Source organism: Solanum dulcamara, chromosome 8 (assembly GCF_947179165.1).
Source record: "Solanum dulcamara chromosome 8, daSolDulc1.2, whole genome shotgun sequence".
Taxonomy (NCBI): Eukaryota; Viridiplantae; Streptophyta; class Magnoliopsida; order Solanales; family Solanaceae; genus Solanum; species Solanum dulcamara.
The window spans coordinates 77,633,649-77,652,932 of NC_077244.1; the positions used below are offsets into that span (position 1 = coordinate 77,633,649).

Consider the following 19,284-nt stretch of genomic DNA (forward strand, 5'->3'; position numbering starts at 1 on the left):
ATATGATCTAAAGTAAGTCATAGACTTTTAAAATTTTGTGTTGTTATTACTATTATTTTCTTCATTATTGTATTTTATTATTTTTTTAAATTAATTTTGATATGTTTTGCTTGTGCCGATTGTCTATCGCAAGTAACTTCTCTCTCAAAAACTTGTCCTCATTGGGGTGCTTGGCACGGAACTCTTGTTTCGAAGACAAGTCCCATTTTGATACAAATGTGAAACGAATGCCCTTTGGCGCCAACAACCTTTTGTAGGCTAATGAATCAGAATCTTACTATTTATGAAAAACAATTTATTTGTACTCTATATTTATAGACAACTTTACAGATTTGTTTATGAATCTTTGAGAGGTAGAAGTTTTTTTTTTAAAAAGATATGACTGGAAAAAAATTCTGACCATCGGTAAGGGGTACATTGAACACCAACTCAACTAAAAAGAGAAAAAAGGGTACTTACTCGTCGGTAAGAAAAAGGCTATGTCTGGGAAGCATACTTGACAGGAGATAGACATTCTCTATCTTTATAAGATAGCATTGTATGCACTATTTTTTTATATACTTTGATGTGTTTTGGTATTTGATTTAAATGTTAATGAACGTGCTTTTGTTAGGTCAAAAGTTTTACTAGTTGATGGTAGGATTAAAGGACCACATTTCTATTTGGTTACTTTTCGCAATTATAGTATTTTATTAATCTTGTCTTCTTCTTTTGTTAAATGGAGGAAATAATTATAATTAAATTTAGATCTCTTGAAAATATTGTTCTGCTCTAAATGTGTCTCCATCTGAAAACCATCCACCAACTAATTAATATGGGAAAGGAATTATTAAACCATATCACCAACAACATTAGAAATTTACTTTGTTAGTTATAAAAAAGAAGATATTTTTATATTTAGTGACATTTTAACTTTAACATATCAATTCCATTCTTAATGAGATAATTTATATCCACACACATATTTATAATTTATTTTAGGCCATAAATTTTAAAAAATCTCCTATATTTTTTCAAATCTGTATACAATCAAATTATGTCATATAAATTAATTGAGACGAAAGAGGGAGTATATGCTTATTGATTGCCATCGTTGAACGGCTAGAATTTTTCAAGCCATATATATATATTTTAGGACACGAATGTTCAAAGGTTATATGTGGCAGGAAATAATAATAAGTCTTGAACTGCACCTACCACAACCACACCCTTGGAAGCACAAAAAGCCAAGATGCCTGATTTTTTGAAAAATTAACTTAAACAGTCGTTAAATTAAATAGCTAATGCATATATAATATACGTATAATTATATATAATTGGCCGAAGGGTAAATCTTAAGAAAGTGGAAATTTAGCAATTAACTCATTATGCAATTGGTTTGAATGCTTATTCATTCCATTAATTTGATTGCGATTTAGAAGGTAGGAGCCTTTCTCCAAAATTTAAAATATTCATGGAAGGCTCATGAATACTAAGCAACTTTAGTGTAAATATATTTAACGGACCATCTGTTTTCAAACGTGAAAGTTGCACACTTGAAGACAGCATTTTGGTTATGAAAAATCGAACAGAAGTATTTGTTCGATTTGTCCCTCAATCGACACCATTTTGATCAAAAAAACTTAGCTAACTACTTTATAAAGAATAGAGTACTTATGATTTGCATCTTATTATACATACAGTTACAATAACGAATGTCTGCACAAGTTTCAACAATCATGTGCTTAGGGTTTTACATGTTTTATTTCTGATATACTTTACTTGAACCGAACTTTTAACCTCTCTACCAAGAAAAGTCTGCTTCTATTCTCTCTGCTCTAGCTTGACTAAAAGTCTCCTCTAATGATTCATATGGTTCATTTATTCAAAACAACCTCTCTACCTTCACAATAGAATGATTATACACAGCGATCATTTGTTTCTTCAATATATATATTCCTCCAAATATGATATTTCCTTCGGGAACAACCCTCATTTTAGATGAACATTTAGCTGCTTAGAGCTTGGGAATTTAGCTGTTATGTCATTACTAGCAAAAATGTGCAGCGTTGAACAAAAGGAAAGTTGAACTTGGAAACAAAAGTAATGAATAGTACAAAAGAAAGAGTGGTTGTAAATGTAATACTGGGACCAATGCCTTTCTCTTCAGCTCTTTCTACCATTTTACGTGCCTCCTTAAATTTTCAGCAACTAACTCAACATACTACACATGGTTAAATTATTTTTTGGTGCAAACGCTTCTTCATTTGATCTTCTTTGTGACTATGTCATAACGCAACTCTGGCTTTCAACTGATCTCTCTCTGCTACTACTGCTTCAAGGATTTTGTTCAATTCTTCGACATTATTATTGTTGTTGCTCTTGACAATGCTTGCCTTTAGTTGCTCAACTTCCAATGCAAGCAAACTCTCTGCTTCTATTCTCTCTGCTTTAGCCTTACTAAGAGCCTCCTCTCAACGTTTATTTATTTCGTCATTATACTGCCCCAAAATATGATATATTGTTTTGATCTGGCTAATAAAAGGTAGAAACCAGTAATAAAGCACTTCTACTTAACTCTGTGTAATGTTGTTTATTACTGCTCTCCCATCCCTCCTACATATTGGGGGTATATATTATTAATCATGCTTTTAGATATGGCAGCACTTGTCATGCTCGATCCATTTAACATTTATTGGTTTTATTATCCCAAGGAAACTGATCGACACCAAGAAACACAAGAAGATCTCTCAAACAAAATTAATAAAATAAACTCCATCATATATCTATCTATCATTATTTATACGGAAAATAGTCAAAATTAGTTTTGAACTATTCGAAATAGCTCTCAAATTCTGAGTCTCCAGCAACGTGTTAAGACTTTCTCTTGGACTTGAATATATATGTCATTTTATTTTATTTTATGAGGGTATATGTGTTTGCAATAATTAGACATACGCAGACAGATGGGAGCAGTAAATATTAAAAATATATATCGGTTGCTGAATTGGTACGTTTCATTGATTCTTCACAACTCTTATTATTAAGTCAATAACAACAACACTAACACATTTGATGATGAAGGTAGAATGTACTCATACCTTATTCCTACTTTGTCACTTTATCTAAGGTAGATAAGTTATTTCCAATGACTCTCAGACTCAAAAATTCTATTATTTAGTCATTTAGTAGGCATGGATCAAAGTTCCGATGACTCCCTTTTCCTACTGCTTTAATACCCCTGCCTTTTACATAGAAGAGTCTACCAGTGAAATCCTACTGTTATCAATCACAGAAGCTTTAACACAATTATATTACACAAAAAAGTTAGAAAGGAATTGAATAAACCGAGCGTGAACACACTGATAATGTTGCGATCAATCAAATTATTGGATAAATTACCTCGAAATATCTATGGCAGTTAGTCACTGGTAACCGGTTTGGTTGAGCTCTATTAAATTGTTTTTAAGTATACTATCAGTTTCAAATTACCTCGAAGCTATTATATTTCAGTTTCATATTCCAATTTTTCAATATCCAAAGGGACCTTTAGGAAGCAAATCACTACTAAGATTACGCGGCCATCTGCCGCACACAAAAGGCAAATCTTTGTGGCCATCTGCTGCACACAGAAAGAGAGCGAGAAAGAAACTAACATCATCTTCGGCCATTGCATGTGCAACATAACCAGCAGGTGAATATAAGCCGAAAACAAAAGTAAAGCCACATTTTATAGAAATACACAAGATTGACATCTCCCACCAAATTAAATCTAAACCGACTCTTTTCATAAGAAAAGTTGCATCAAACGTCAATGTGTTTCCTCAGGTTAAACACAAAGCAAGACATACAAAACTCCAACATACTCTATTACGAGAAAAAGTTGTCCAACTAACAATCCCCAAGACGTATCAGGTCCCAGCTTTCCGACGTCCAACACGGGCAACGAAACCAGCCTTGATAGGAGCAACTGATCTTCCAGACCCGCACTGCAAGAAAATAAACAAACCAGAAACGAGTTTACATGAGAAATAAACAATTTAAAGCTAATTTGTTTTCGAAAATTCAATAGTTCCCTATAACCCTTTTCAAATTGGGGGAAAAAAAGAACAGAGGAAAAATTCAACAATTTAGAAAGATGGTCCTTTGTAAATAAGAAAGCAGCCATTTTCCTCTTTTTTTGAGGTAAAAAGAAGGCAGTCATTCTTGACCTTTGTTTCAGGTTTAAAGAGATGGGAACACTAAAAGCCTTTTTTCTTGTTTTATGATTGATCAAGAGATGGGAATACTAAAAGCATTCTCGAGGGTAGAACAGATATCACAAGATCAAAAGCACAAAACAATTCATTCAAGAAAAGCAACCCAGTATAAATGAAGATAAATGGAAGGCCTGAGATCTCTCATATTACTAAGATATATGATCTGGCGAATGAAACTTCACATTCTGTCACAGGATGCCCCAGAAGTAGCCTAGAATCTAGAAGCACCAGCACTTGCTCTACGAAAGCCCAAAGAAAGAACTTTATACCCCCCACTAATCCTGTATTGCGATTTCGAAGGGGATAGAAGCCTAAAAGTACCTATACAATCACCTGCCACGTAGTCTATTCTCTATTTGTCTGATGGAAGAAAAATTGGAGCACAAGTTACAAAGATATGCTATTCCATTCACAAATGTGAAGATTGAATGCAGTTAAGAAATGGATATCGCGTCTATTTAAAAAAAAATACCTTCTCGCATCTGAGGAAGAAAAGACGGTTCTCCTTTGAAAGGATAGTATCTGGACTTTTACAGCCATTGCAAATGACATATTCATCTGAAAGGAAAAGAAAGTTGCCAAGAGAAGGTTGTTATATCGTAGGATGCAGAAGCGCGCATACAAAGCACTATTAATATGTAAAACCAGAAAAAAAAATGTCACTAAATAGCTGCAGTCTGCATATAGATCAGGAATTGACAACAGGAACTTACTGACATATCGGCGGAGGATTCCTTCAAAATTCTTGGGAGCAAATCTTCCCTTGATGACCAATCTTTGCTGCCCATCAAGTGATCCACTAGTCCCCATTTCAGCCAGCAAGAAAGTCATAACATGCTCAGGCTGCCTATGCATCCTATAAATAGGAAACAATTAATCAAGCAGCGCAATAGGTAGAACATACAGAAAGATAAACTGACCAAAACTCACAGGTAATCCAATGATAACCTTCCATTAGTGATGCCACTATAACACATACTATCGTTCATTAGACATTATACAGCATTGAAGAGTTTTGAAGACCAGCTTCAATCAACAATTAGAATTTAAACCATAATCACGTTAGTAAAATCAAACTCACCATCCAAGTTCAATCAATTATAATAAACTAACTATATTCTTCAAATTCACTCCTTGATCTTCACACCAAATACAATTGTGTGAAACAAATTTCAGATAAACTAAGAGCAAGTTGCTAGAGGTACCCACACAAGCTATTTCAGTGCAGCAATATTCCATCATGTAAAGTGTTTGATGTTAGAGCCAACATGAGTATTTATGATGCATGGAGTGGTTTTCCACAGAAAATGACAATTTCAGAGTGCACAACATTCCATATATGTTTGGTGTTTGAGCCAAAAACTTGGGTTATCATAATGCATTGCTTGGTTTTCCACAGAAACTTTCCAGGTTCCACTTTCTACAGATAGGAAGATATTACAGTGCTGGTCCGAAAACTAGTTAGCACTGTTGAGTTATTACCTATCTCAAGAATAGGTAGCAGGGTTAGTTGAGTTGGTGAAATTATTGTGGCAAATAAAGATGCAGGTTCCTACGAAAATTTCATATTTTAACTAGTTAAAACGACTAATGACAAGTCTTAGCCATGTAAGGCAGCAATGTAAAACAAGACTAATTATATTGTGATTGGTAAATATGGTGGTCACTACTCATCACTATCAAAGTACAAGCAAAATTCCAAGCTGTGAGGAAATTGATGTGGTGCAAAGATCGTCTAAACGTCACTTACTATAGCAATTAGCATATGATGTCTGTCGTCAAAACATATAAGAAATACACATCCATGATGCTGAACATAAAACATTCAATCAAAAAAACAAGTGGACGACAGTAATTGATACAAAGGTTGAGGAAAGCGAACCAGGTGAAAAAAGAACTTACGTCTTGCAAAGATCCATGAAATTCACAAACACAGTTTTCTTTGTGCCTTCACGAAGAACTTGAGGGGGCCTCATAACTGTCCTTCGCCTATCTCCAGCAAGCTCAGGATTATTCTCACGGAGAATGTTGAATACTCTGCCCAGAAGCTGCAGAATTGAAAGCGAAAATCAATTGCCATTAATAAAAAGCCTAAAAGCAAGCCAGTAGCGTGCATCAGGAAACGACAATCAGATCTACGCCACTAGTTCCATATAGCAAATAAAGCAGGCAACCTTTGCACAAAGAAGTACAATGAGTACAATGTACACCTCTTTGGCAATATAGTCCTACTTTAGCACAGATTCCTTATATTAGGAACTGTATACAAATGATACTGCCCTTACACTTAGATTGTCTTAGGGTTATTTAGTCATCCATCAAAAAGTTCACATAGGAATAAGATAGCCATCGAAGTACCAAACATTTGACAACTTTTTGAAACTTAGGGTGCCTTGGTTACACAACTACACAAGGTTTTTAATCATATGCCTGACTGGTTAGCTACCTATTATCTTGGACAATCTAGTGCATTCTGAAAGTGTCTCTTAGCAGGTATATGCAGAAAATACAAGCAATTAAGAAAATACCTCCTCATATTCATAATCTCGATCAGTTCCCTCCCAAGGTAACTGTTGTAGGACAATTTCTCCAGCTTCTTCATCATCTCCAGGTTGATCTAGAAGAAGAGAGAAGGTTAAATCTCAAATACTACCACAATTAAACTCAACAAAGCTGGAAATCGAGAAGATCTCACCATCCACCTCCTCGCCAATGCTTTCTTTTTCATCACTCAGGAGATCAGTGTGTGCCTGCACAATTTTAAAATGGTTTGTGACAGGTCATGACAATGGATCTCAAGAAAATACTCCTAATGTCTTATTTCATTGAGTGTATCTCACTGACACATTATGAGGTCATAAGAATAAGCCTGTGACTATCTAATACTGATAAAACTGGCCATATTTGGTGCCGGGGGAGTGTGGAAAAATGGGTTTCTTTAGGTACATAAGAAAGAAAGAATACAAGCTTCCCTTATTCATCTCTCCCCTCCCGCCCTCTTTTTCTGTTCCCTCTGAGTGTAAACATACATGTTCTTATCGCACCATTCAGTCCTCCACCAGTGTCCTCTTCCAGGAGGGGTTGGTGCCAGAATATAGACAAGCGTGCAAGGTATTCACTGATAATTCAATCAAAAGAATTCCATGTGGAATTGAAGAAAACTAACCGGCTTCTTCTTCTTCTTTTTACCAGAAAATGTAGCCTCAAGGCCCTCAGAAACTGCATAGAAAAACAATTCAGAGAGATCACATTCAAGTTTCAAATGTTCTTCAGTAGTCTTTATCTTCAGATGGTGTGTGCATGTGCGAGAACATGCGTCTTTTGGGGGGTTTTGGGGAGGGGTCAAGAGGTTGATTATGCAATTATACACTACCACCTCTCTTAAGATTATGGCGAAAATTAAGTGAAACCAGGTTTTACAACTAGCGTACCAGATAAATTCTCAGTTTTTTCAGCCAAGCTATCAACAGAGTCATCTGCGGGATCTTGAATTACAACCTTCTTCTTTTTCTTCTTTTTTGTAGGATCAAAAGGTGCTATCTGCAAATGAGTAGAAAGAGAGGAAAAGATAATGAAACCAATGTAGCAATCACCCACAAAATAGGCTCTGTGATCTCAACACCATCAATTTGAAAATCGACGTAAAACCAATAAACTGTTTTGTGTTGTATAATTGGATGTAACTGAAGAGGTAAACATCCAACACCATTTCTATCACCAGTTTGATGAAATGGAAGCTATCAGAATGTTTGAGAAGGAAGAAAGATTCATGTATAATTAAATTAAGTATCTATCACTTTCACTCAGGCACTTCTAATGAGGAATACATGCTTAAAGACCAGTGATGCTATTAGCAAAAATCCAAGCAATCAGAATGTTCAAAAAGGAAGAAAGATCTATGTATACTTGAATTAAGCATCCACCATTTTCACTCGGGCACTTCTAATGAGGCATGCATGTTCAAAGTTCAGAGGATAGAGAATTGTGATTGTTCTGATGCCAGTGAACTGCTAATATCAAATTGCCTATCTGTACTATTATCCGGGAGTCAGTATCTCTAAAATTCAAATAACTTTAACCATGGTAATTTCTTTGAAGTATCTGCATTCACATTGGGTGTTTGATATTCACTCTGAGCCAAGAATCAAGAGGTATCCGAACGTAACGTCAAAGATTCCTTGTGCAAATCACATGATATGTTATTTCTCACTGTTGCTGGATGAGCTCACTTGCACCTTTCATTCCACCATTGCTCTCCAAGCCCTACTACCACCTCTAAAATGAACAATGAATAGAAAATCTTTCCACTACTTTTACATTCCACTAGCAAAGAGAGGAAAGAAGCCTGTGTCTTGCCCTTATGCACATAGATTACTACAAAAATCTTTATTGATGTTATTCTAACTTCCCCATATGCATATAGATTACTACCAACAAAGAACGTTAATATATCTATATCTTCTGCACTTTTACATGTTCAATAAAAGAAGCCAAGGCAGACACTGTTCGAAGAGATGACTTCATACAACTGTGAACAACGGACATATGAAAGCCTAAGCACTTTGTCCTGACAACTAAAATATGAAAATTCTCAAGGATTTAAGTTATAAAATGCGGACACTGTGAAGTTTAAGACTGCTAATATACTTCAATCATTAGTAAAAGGTTTCTTATCATCTTTTTCAGGTTACAAATCTACGTCTATTATAAACCGTTACTTATTGCTTGGCTTATAAAATTGTGCAAACATTCTTTGCAAAAAAAAAAAAAAAAACCTCAATCCTTAATTAGGGATTCTTATTAAGTGTGCCTTTTTGTTGGTTAAAACTCTTTAAGAAGTATTCAAACAGCATAGTACCTAAAGCCAGGAATTATTACTCTCATAGTCCGGACAACGCACCAACAGAAAGGCATTACCAAGAGATGATGCAAAGAGATATAGCAAATACAGAAACGTCAAACAGCAATACAGGGAAAAAGCTGAACTTACATCAGCCACCAACTCGTTTTGATTCTCTTCTTCAGCCATGACTGCACTAAGATCTAAACCAATAAGAATCAACAAATTAGTGAACACATATATCTAATTTGGAGTAATATCAGGCAGCTAACCCTAATTCCTTATAAGTAACTTTTTTATATTCTCAAAAATACATAAAAACTAACGCAAACTTTCGCAATCCTCGGAAAATATAGAAAAACGTAACAATAGCTCCAGAAATTCACCTTGTTTCGGATAATTCACACAGGCATAAAAATGAAACAGGAATGCAATGTGTATTACTATTACTCGCACAAAAACCCTAAATCCTTCTAACTAGCTTTATTAGATGCTCAAAAAAACATATAAATTAATCCGAACTATCGCAATCCACAAAAAAATAGAGAAAATCGTAAAAATTGTTCAAGAAATTTACCTTGTTTCAGATAAATTCACACAAAATTGAAAAAACGGCAAAATTTATGCGTATTATGTACAAAAACATTAAGAAAGAAGATGAATAACAAAAGAGATCAGAAGCTCACCTTTCAATCGGATGATTCGTTTATCTTCGCGGCCGATAGGATGCAACGTTTTCTCTCTTTGGATACTACTGGGAGAGTTGCGTTTCTACTGCCCTTATAATCAGTTTTGGGCTACTTACTTGGGCCTCAAGGCTGTTCGATAGAACATGGGCCGCACTAATCTGCTTTGGGCATTGAAAGAAAAAATTATATTTTTACGTTATCACTTTTAATTGGTTGAAAAAGTTTTGTCTAAAACAGAGTATTTTAATAAATGACAAAAAATTCAATCAATATTTTCAAGGACCTTCGTGCTTTTAATATAGTTTTTTTTTTGGATCAAATCTTTTTAGTTGGGAAAAAAAATCGTGTAAGAATACAACCATAATAAGAAAATCCTCTCCATTTAATCTTTATTATGTTTATTATGGTCAATATTTAATACTATTAAAATAATAGTATAAATTGAAGAAAAATAGTAAAAAGACGATTTTGTCTAAAATAGAGTATTTTAGTGAAAAACAAAAATTCAATCGGCATTTTTAAGGACATTAATGCTTTTAATATAGTATAAATATAGATAGATTACTATTATTATTATATTAGCTTTTAAGTAATTGTACATGTAAAGGGAGTTAAAGAGTGGATAGATAAATTTAACTCGAGTATAATTAATAAACATATAAAAAATGAGTTTGTGATTTATTTGTTGATGATTAAAAAAAATATTTACAGAACTATTTACTTATACGTAAAAATTATTGATTGTAATTTTATTTCATGTCACTTTATGTAGTTCTTCAATCAATTTTATTATTTTTGTCTTTCTCCTCCCTGTTGGAGCTCCCATCCTTTTGCTTTTTTAATGACTCGAATTCATAACTTAAGTGAGTGATGTTTACCATCTCATCAACTTCCTCTTGTCCTTCAATTAATCATTAACTTGATCGTCGCTCAATATTTGGGGTAAGAAGAAAGAAGAAGATGCAAGTGAAATGTATATAAGATTCAATGGGTTGTTGTGATTTAGAAAAGATATTACTTCTATCTCATTGTCTCCCAAGTTACAACAAACTCTTTTTATATGATTCAATAAATGACATTTACGTATTGCAAATTTTTTTACCTCTAAGATTCTCATATTACACTTGATGGCATGTTCTTATATAGTCATAAGGGATCACAAATTTGAAAAATATTTTTGGTACTCATCAAAAGTCTTTCTTTTTTAGAGAAAAAAAATACGCTATTCAAATATCATTATATAAATAAAATAGACAGTATAACTATAATATGTAAAGAGAATGTTTGGCTAAACAAAAGTTTGATCAACTCATAAGGGTTTTTTATCTTATCTACATATATTGGCAAGTTAATATAAAAAGGATATTTAAGAAAATGTCAATAAGTTGAGTGTTCCAACTGTGTCTACAAGGTGATTTAAAAACCGACAAAAACCAAAAAAACCGATAAAAATCGACAAAAATCGAATAGTAAAAACCGATATAGTTTGATTTGGTTTGACAATTTGAATAACCGACTCAATTGGTTTGGTTATTTTTTTAAATAAAAATCGATCCAAACCGAACCGTGAGCACCCCTAGTTCCAAGTGTATCAAAAGTCTTAAGCAGAGGCAGCAAACCCACGTGTATAGGTGGAGGGGTACGTATACCCGTTAACTTTGGAGATTGAATATAAAAATAAGTGCATTTTTAGTAGGCATAGAAGTGCATCTGGTCGACGATCTACTAGTATAAGCCCAAGAACCCACCCTCGTGACCTGGGGTCAATCTTGGCTAGCACTCCATTTTACTATTTTTATTATAAGTCAACTGTTCATAAAGTTCAAGTATTATAGAACTCATGAGTTTTTAAATCTTAGGTTTGCCTCTAGTTTTAAGGGAGCACATTTCAATTATTTATCTCATAGAAGCTTATATATAAATATAAAAGAGGATTTAAAATTTGAATTTTATAAATTTGGATTACGCCTATCATTTTTATCAAATTTACTGTATTCAAAATATATTCATCATACATATTTAATATGATTTTTTTAAAGACATTACATAGTCTAAACTAAGAAAAAAACTATATGTTCAAATGAACCCATAACTTATTCATTGAATATTTGAATATGCTCCTCTATAAATGTCAGTAACATTCAGTATTGAAAATGAACCTAGGGCATAAAAATTCCAATTTGCAAAAGAAGAATGAGGTTTGGGGGATAGAACACGAAAACAATCTTACGATACGAAATATTTGTTACTCCAGTGGATAAGTACACTAGGGCTGGAATGCTCTTTTATCATGTATGTGAATTATTTGGTCGATTTAAAGTTACCAAATCAGAAACAATAAAGATGAAAATAAAAAAATAGTATCCGAGTCCACAGAATTCACTGTGTGTCCTTAAGGAATTTAATCCCTTCACTGTACCCGAGGTTATGGATTATTTCCTCCCAAGATAAAACGGATAAACTGTTAAAGAAGTAGCGGTACCTCAAACTTCAATAATTTCAGCGAACTCAAAAGCCAGCAACAAAATCACGCAAAGACTCAACTTTGTTTGAAAGAAAATATATATGCAGAAGGAGGAGAAATTTTGATGTTTAAAAATGAGAGAAAAATCATCTATTTATAGACAACAAAGGTTAGTGTGAACATGTGCTTATTGTGTCTTATCGGAACAGACACAACCCTTCTCAAAAGTCACAATCATTCAGAAAAGTCGCAACTCTTTTTAAAAAGTTACAACTTTTTTGAAAAAGTCGCAACCTTTTCATTTCCCATTTACACCTTTAAAACCCAACAATATTTACACCATCCTATACTCTTCATAATTTGAGTTCGTGTAAATATTGAATAGGAATAAATATTTTCTGATAAAACAATGGTCTTGCTTGTAACCGTAATGTCATATTTTCATGTCTCTATCAGTTGAAGACAGAAGACAACACTATTATTTATGACTAGAAAAGTCATACAAATGTGGCTTCCTTAAACTTAACGTACTTGTTTTGTGGAAAAATTTGAATTGTTTTTCTTGAAAAAGAAAGAGAAGACTCAGTAGGAAACTACAAAGTCTTTATGAAGTTCCAATTGTCTTGAATCTAATCATCAGTATACATAGTACATACCATGCTTGTTGAATTTTGTGTGTTAGGAGAAGCATAAACTAAACTTGGCAACCAACACAATTGTTTCAATTATTATTTTCCAATTTCAAATATAGGAGAATTAAAGCTCAACTATTTTTGCTACCTTTTGATCATGGATTTTGAAAAATTATTTTTAAATATCTCTTTGATCAGATTTTGAAAATTTAATCTTCAAATATTTTCAAGTTCCAATATTTGTTTTTTTTGGAACTTCCAAACTCACAAAACTTCAAATCTTTTCCAATTGAAATGCATGTTTAAACACAACTTCAAATTTCAAAAACTCAAATTTTCAAGTTTTAACTTCAAAATTTATATACAAATGGGAGCTTAATTGCCTGCAATTCATCCATATATGGCTAAATTCAATCACTTTTACCTAACTTTCAAATACAAATGCTTAAATTTTAATTATATAAAGTTTCATAAGTCGTATTACATAAATAATAGTTAAATAGAATATCCCATAAAAAAAAATTCTTCATCCTCTTCCGTCATTAGTTATTTTCAGAAAGAGCAGTAACAATGTGATATTTTTTATAAATAAGCAAGAAACTGAAACCGTTCACTTTTTATTTATTATATTTTATTTTTAATTACAATCAATTTTTTCATTACTTTAAAATTTATTAAAAACCTCATGTTAAACAGACCGATAACAAAAAGATATCTGTTCACTGAAATGCTTCAAAAAAAAAAAGAAAAAAGAAAAAATAATGACATGTTTTTGTTATTACAATTATCTGATAACCCATTCCACTATAATAGACACTTTGATTCTAAATTAAAGGAATATACATAAAGTAAATATGAAGTGGATTTGCCAAAAGGAGAGACACATCTAAAAGTGACATTTTCTTTTTTAATTATATTGTATTGATCAAATTAAATTGAATATTTAAAATATCAATTGAATCAGTCAACTAAGAAACCGACTAAACTTATTTGATCATTATTATATTGCCTGTCTCTTATTTTAGGGCCCTATATAATTTGTTGTTAATGACCCCCTATAGTCAAAAGTCATAGTCTTAACTCTATTCCAAATTCTACTTTAACAATCTTTGCGATGAGTTTAAGTTTAACATTAAATTTAGAAATGTTAATGTTCCCCTCAAAAAATAATATATTTAGTGTAATTTTATAAATAAAATTAAAAAAAATTATATATATGCAGATTTTATTTTTATTTTTAAAATTAAAAAGTTATTTTCAATAAAACTTCAACTAAGGTAACTAAAATTCTTAATTAGAAAAAGTAACAATAATATATACATAAAAAAATTATTATCAATTCATTTAGTGATAAGTAATTGATAATTTCACTTTTCCAATCTTTATAATGAGCTTAAGTTTTATATACCAATAATATATATATATTATCATTCTTTGTGACATTTGTTTGAAATAGCATTTTATTAAACTTAAAAAATGAAATAATATTTTCATATTTATTAGATCATAAATTTTCTAATTAATTTCCTTATAAATTTTGCATCGAATCAAACTATCAACCACATAGAAATCAAATACTATCAAACACTTTGAGAAATCAAAGTCGACAACCTGATACAAGAAATAATAATACTATTATAATAAAAAAAATTACATTATCCATTCATATAATATAAATTAAATTAAATCCCATTTTAATAAGTGGAGTACTTAAGTGGAAGGCGGCTTATATATAGAGTTGCTTTCGGATCTTTTTGGTCACCAACCATTGGACCCCACTCAATCCTATTTCTTCGTATTTATCTTCTTTTTTTCATTCATATTCATCCATTTTAAAATAAGTGTTGTTTTTTATCTTTCTTATTTCTAAAATAACTCTTGTTTAATACATGATATTTTACATCATTAAAAATTATATTTTTATATTTTCTCGAAGTGAGTAATTTTTTAAAGTGATGTATTCATTATCTAAGCTGAAAATACAACTTATTTTAAAACGGAGAAAATATTAAAGTTTTTGATTTGTGGAATTTTTGTTACTCCTTAGCCGCCCTCACTTTATGGCTGTGCTATAACATTGATAATAATAATTCAATTCTCTATTTGTTTGTAGCTACGTGTCCCACTAGGGTGTCACATATATATAGGCTTGAAATTAAAATATCTAAATGCTGAATAATATTGATGTCGTCTTTTAAGGGACATCCAATAAGAAAAATTAGTACTCCCTCTGTTTTCTTTTATTTATCAAAAAATTATTAATTTGATTTTTTTTACTTTTTAAATTTGATAAATTAAGAAAGTTTATTTATTTTTTATTATATTCTTAATTTATTGAAAGAGTTAATATTTTTAGTATCAAAATATTTTAAAATTTGAATTATGACTTTAGTAATTAATAAAAATAAAATAATAAACTCATCATATTAATAATTAATTTTTTAATAAATATAACAAGTTAAAAATTGATAAGTAGAATAGTATATTTTAAAACTAAATATCATCATATGAATTGGAGGGAGTAAAGGAATTGATTATAGTAAGTAGTGTCATTAATTTCCTCCATCACATTAAGAATACAAATTCTTCAAGAGTGCATCTTATGGTCAACTTTTTTTCCACATACATTGACAGAGTAGCATTTTTAAAAATTCTTCACTCATTAGAAAGATTAAATATTACAATAATAATAATAATAATAATAATAAATATAATGTTTTAAATCTCAAACAAAATACAATAAATTATTTCATTGAACACATCTTTTTAGATTAGCAGATTGCTCTAACAAAATTTATTTAAAATAGTAGCTTTGTTGACTATTTATAAAAAAAATTATAATAGACCTAAAAACAGTTTGTTTCCACTTCAACAAGTTTTTTACACGTTCAAAAGAATATAAGTGCACATAATTATATCATTGAAGCTCAAGAAGAAACATATTTAACAATTTAGAGGTATATGATATAATTTTCTTATTTTTACAAGAAAACAAATCCAATATAATTTTAGAAGATCTCCTTTATAAACAGAATTGATGTTTTCGAACAAAGTCTCAACTTAACATTTCAGACATAAAAAGCATAACTTATTTTTTTTTAGAATCATAATACACACCTCGATCGTAAAAAATTAAACGCTCTCCCCTTAACGTTCCTTCTCTTCATCATTAATTAACTCTATTTCAATTTCACCATACAAATTTTTTCATATTACAATATTCACCCACAATTAAAAACAAAAACAAAAATCTCTCACAAAGTCTTCTCGTATGAATAGATTGCTAATCATTATATATATTTCCGCAAAAAATGCCACGTCACCAGTCAACTAACCAGTGACCCCCATCTTACTAAAATAGACGAAATAGCCCCCGCTCTACTATCGAGCTTCAAGGGCAAAATCGTCAAAGTCAAACTCGCCGAATTCTTCGCCGTAATATTTCTCCGACATAGCAAAATCCGGCAGCCGGAAAAGTGAATCATCGTCGAAACCAAAAGCATCAACTTCGCAGAAACCCAGGTTATCAAACGGCGCAAAATCATCGTTACAGAGAACTGAGGTGGGTGACAAAGCGACGTCGTTTTCGCTTTTATCTCCACCGTCGGCAACAGAATCCGATTCCGTTTCCGTTACAGTTACCTCCGCCGTTGTTAATACCGGAAAATTGGTAACAGCGTCGGGACCTTTGAGCTTAACTGCAGCTTTGTCGTAAACGGTAGCTGCTTCCTCTGGTGTATCATAAGTTCCCAGCCATACCCGTTTCCCCCGGGTCGGGTCCCGAATCTCTGCTGCCCAACGACCCCACGGCCTTTGACGAACGCCTCTGAACTTTTTCCGGCGAGTGACGTCAGAATCTGATGAAACCGATCTTCGTTTTCTGTCACCTATCGATTTAGGTGACGGCATGAGGTTGATCTCCGTCACGTGCCTCTTCACTCTGCGTACAGTATTTCGTCCTTCATCGTCGGAAGAATCTGTAGCATCAGCATCTGTAAGTATAATCCTCACAACTCTCTGTAAAACCTTTGTCTCTGAATTGGGTTTTTCACTGTGCTCACTAAAAACATGCTTGTTTGTAGTTACTATGTGTTGGGTGAATTTAATGACCGGAACTGAATTTTCCGTCATGGCTACACCAAAGTGATCAAAAGATTTTTTCTCAAAAGGAACAAATTGAGCACAGAAAAAACATTAAAAAAAATACCATCATACAAGTAGAGCGAAAATTTTCCATCTTTTTGCAGTATCAGAACAATCAAGAACTGGTTGGAGTGAATAAATTTATATGGGCTTTAGTCACTAATATTATTGCTAAAGAAGAAACTGTGGAAAAAGTTGGAGAGTACACTGGTACAAATACAATGATTTGCGAAACAAGTTGATGGGTGGAAAAAGAAAAAAGATTAATTTCTTTGTTGTTTTGGCGGGAAATAAGCTCTAACTCTGAGTATAATTCTTCTTCTTCTGCAATAAAATTAGTAGACTAAAGCCAAAGGGAGGAAAATGAGAGTGAGGAGCTATAAACAGAGAAGGTAGGAGTTTTTGCTCTCCACTCAAGATATATAGTGCACTGAGTATTGGCAATTGGGCAGAAATATACAACTCTGAAAGGCCACATATACCACGTAGATATACCAGCTTGGGGCCCGATTTGGATACGATTCCACACTGGGACATACAATTTGAAACACAACAAAATTTGAATTTGGATTTAAGGTATATAATTAACAATATAATAAATAAAATTTAACTAGATACTAGATATAATACGCTTTTGTTTTATTTTTTTGCCTATTACTATGTCAAAAAAAGCAAAAAAAAATGTGCGAATTTCTAAAAAAGGTAACAAAAAAAAATAAAAAATTGCCTTGTTGGACAATTTGACTCTCTAGTTAAAAGAGGTTAAGTTACGTAAGTACAATTTTTAGAGAATTTTGGTAGCTTGAATTGATTGACTATCTGAATTTTAACTTTATTAATGAAGGTTCGATTTTCATCTTATAATTTCCTCATTTATTTCCTCTTTAAATAAAATTATTTGTTTAATGACCTTATTTGACCATGCTCTGTTCTATAGTCTCGTATTACTTTATCCCTGAGTTCTAACAATGCAAGAAATCAAGTCTAGTGGGCTTGAGATGGTGTCATGACTCTCTTACTGACTCTCAAATCCTTTTCTTTGTTTAAAAAAGTCAAGCTTGTTAGTATAAAAGAATTACTTTTATATAAAACTTAATTTAACAATATAAAGTTTTATACAATATCAATGTTGATAACTTCAATATTTTTTTTACAGAATTTTTGCAGCTAGTAGAGAAGTGTTGTGCAAGTGGACTAAATGCAGAGTGTGGATCAAATGGGTATAGGATCTTCTTGGTCCTACTTTGTTTGACACGTTTTGTTAATTTGTCTTATAAAATGTTTTTTTTATCTAAAAAAAAACTTACATTTTTTAAAACTATCATTTATTTTTATTGATATGATTTATTATAATCACGTAATATTTAAGTCTAATTTTAGACAATACGTTCTAATCTTTTTAAATTATGTATTCAATGAAATAGTGTTACATAAATAGAAATAAAACGAAGTAAAAATATTAGTTTTATACTTGACTAAGAACAGGAGGATCTTCTTTACAGCTGGTGATTTTGGACATGTCAAACACCCCCAACCCCACACCCCGCAGCCCCGACTTTCTTTTATGTCTTTGTATTTACGCATAGCAGAAAGTCTTTGGTCTTGCATTTTGCTTTTTACCTAACTTTGCACAATTTTCTCTTGATTTTGGAATAGGATATTGCAAGGAAGCCTCCATTGGTTCTCTAGGATTCTTTGAAGTTTTATAATGAGTTAAGGTCCTACCTTTTGAATAATAATTATAATGAAGGCTTGATATCAGTCCACAAAAGTATTAGAGAAATTAGGAAGAAACTATTTTGAAATTTTCAACCAACCACAGAACTTACCAAAGGTAGTCCTGTTTGAACCTTACCTTTAGTAAATCCATGAGAAAGCTAAAAAGAAGCTATTCTCTTGGGAGGCAACAATTTATTAATCTCTCTTTTTTATCTATTACTTGTCCACTATATTATTTTAAAATGTCTAACAATACTTATCTAATTTATAAAATTAATAAATAATTTACCATAATGTGTCTATTTTACCCTTGCTTTTAAATACTATTCATTTTTCAATGTTTAGATAAATTATATTTAATAAGAGTGATTTGATAAAATTACCTCTATCATTTACTACTTAATTCATGTGTCAAGTCAATAATAGACAATTATTGTTGGATCGAGGGAGTACTACATAGCATATTAAACATACAAAAAGATTTACTTTGTCTCACACAAGTGACCCGAGTTATACCAAGATATCGAAACGTTTGACTTGAATAAGAAGCAAAGTGAAG

The 19,284-nt window shown here is 31.9% G+C and overlaps 2 protein-coding genes across 2 annotated transcripts; both read right to left on the bottom strand.

The window, feature by feature from the left end:
• Positions 1 to 3,693: 3,693 nt before the first annotated feature.
• LOC129900533 (eukaryotic translation initiation factor 2 subunit beta) lies at positions 3,694 to 9,870 on the bottom strand. The gene is made up of 10 exons (XM_055975524.1): positions 9,765 to 9,870; positions 9,229 to 9,281; positions 7,670 to 7,778; positions 7,405 to 7,457; positions 6,934 to 6,988; positions 6,767 to 6,855; positions 6,141 to 6,286; positions 4,952 to 5,094; positions 4,711 to 4,796; positions 3,694 to 3,968 (listed from the first exon to the last, which is right to left on the bottom strand). Exons 2-10 carry the CDS (start codon positions 9,265 to 9,267, stop codon positions 3,891 to 3,893), a joined length of 798 nt encoding a protein of 265 aa, XP_055831499.1. The 5' UTR covers positions 9,268 to 9,281; positions 9,765 to 9,870; the 3' UTR covers positions 3,694 to 3,890.
• Positions 9,871 to 15,929: 6,059 nt separating this feature from the next.
• On the bottom strand, positions 15,930 to 17,559 carry LOC129901472 (pathogenesis-related genes transcriptional activator PTI6). Its single transcript, XM_055976662.1, has one exon. The coding sequence runs from the start codon at positions 16,992 to 16,994 to the stop codon at positions 16,245 to 16,247; it is 750 nt and encodes a 249-aa protein (XP_055832637.1). The 5' UTR covers positions 16,995 to 17,559; the 3' UTR covers positions 15,930 to 16,244.
• Positions 17,560 to 19,284: the final 1,725 nt, after the last annotated feature.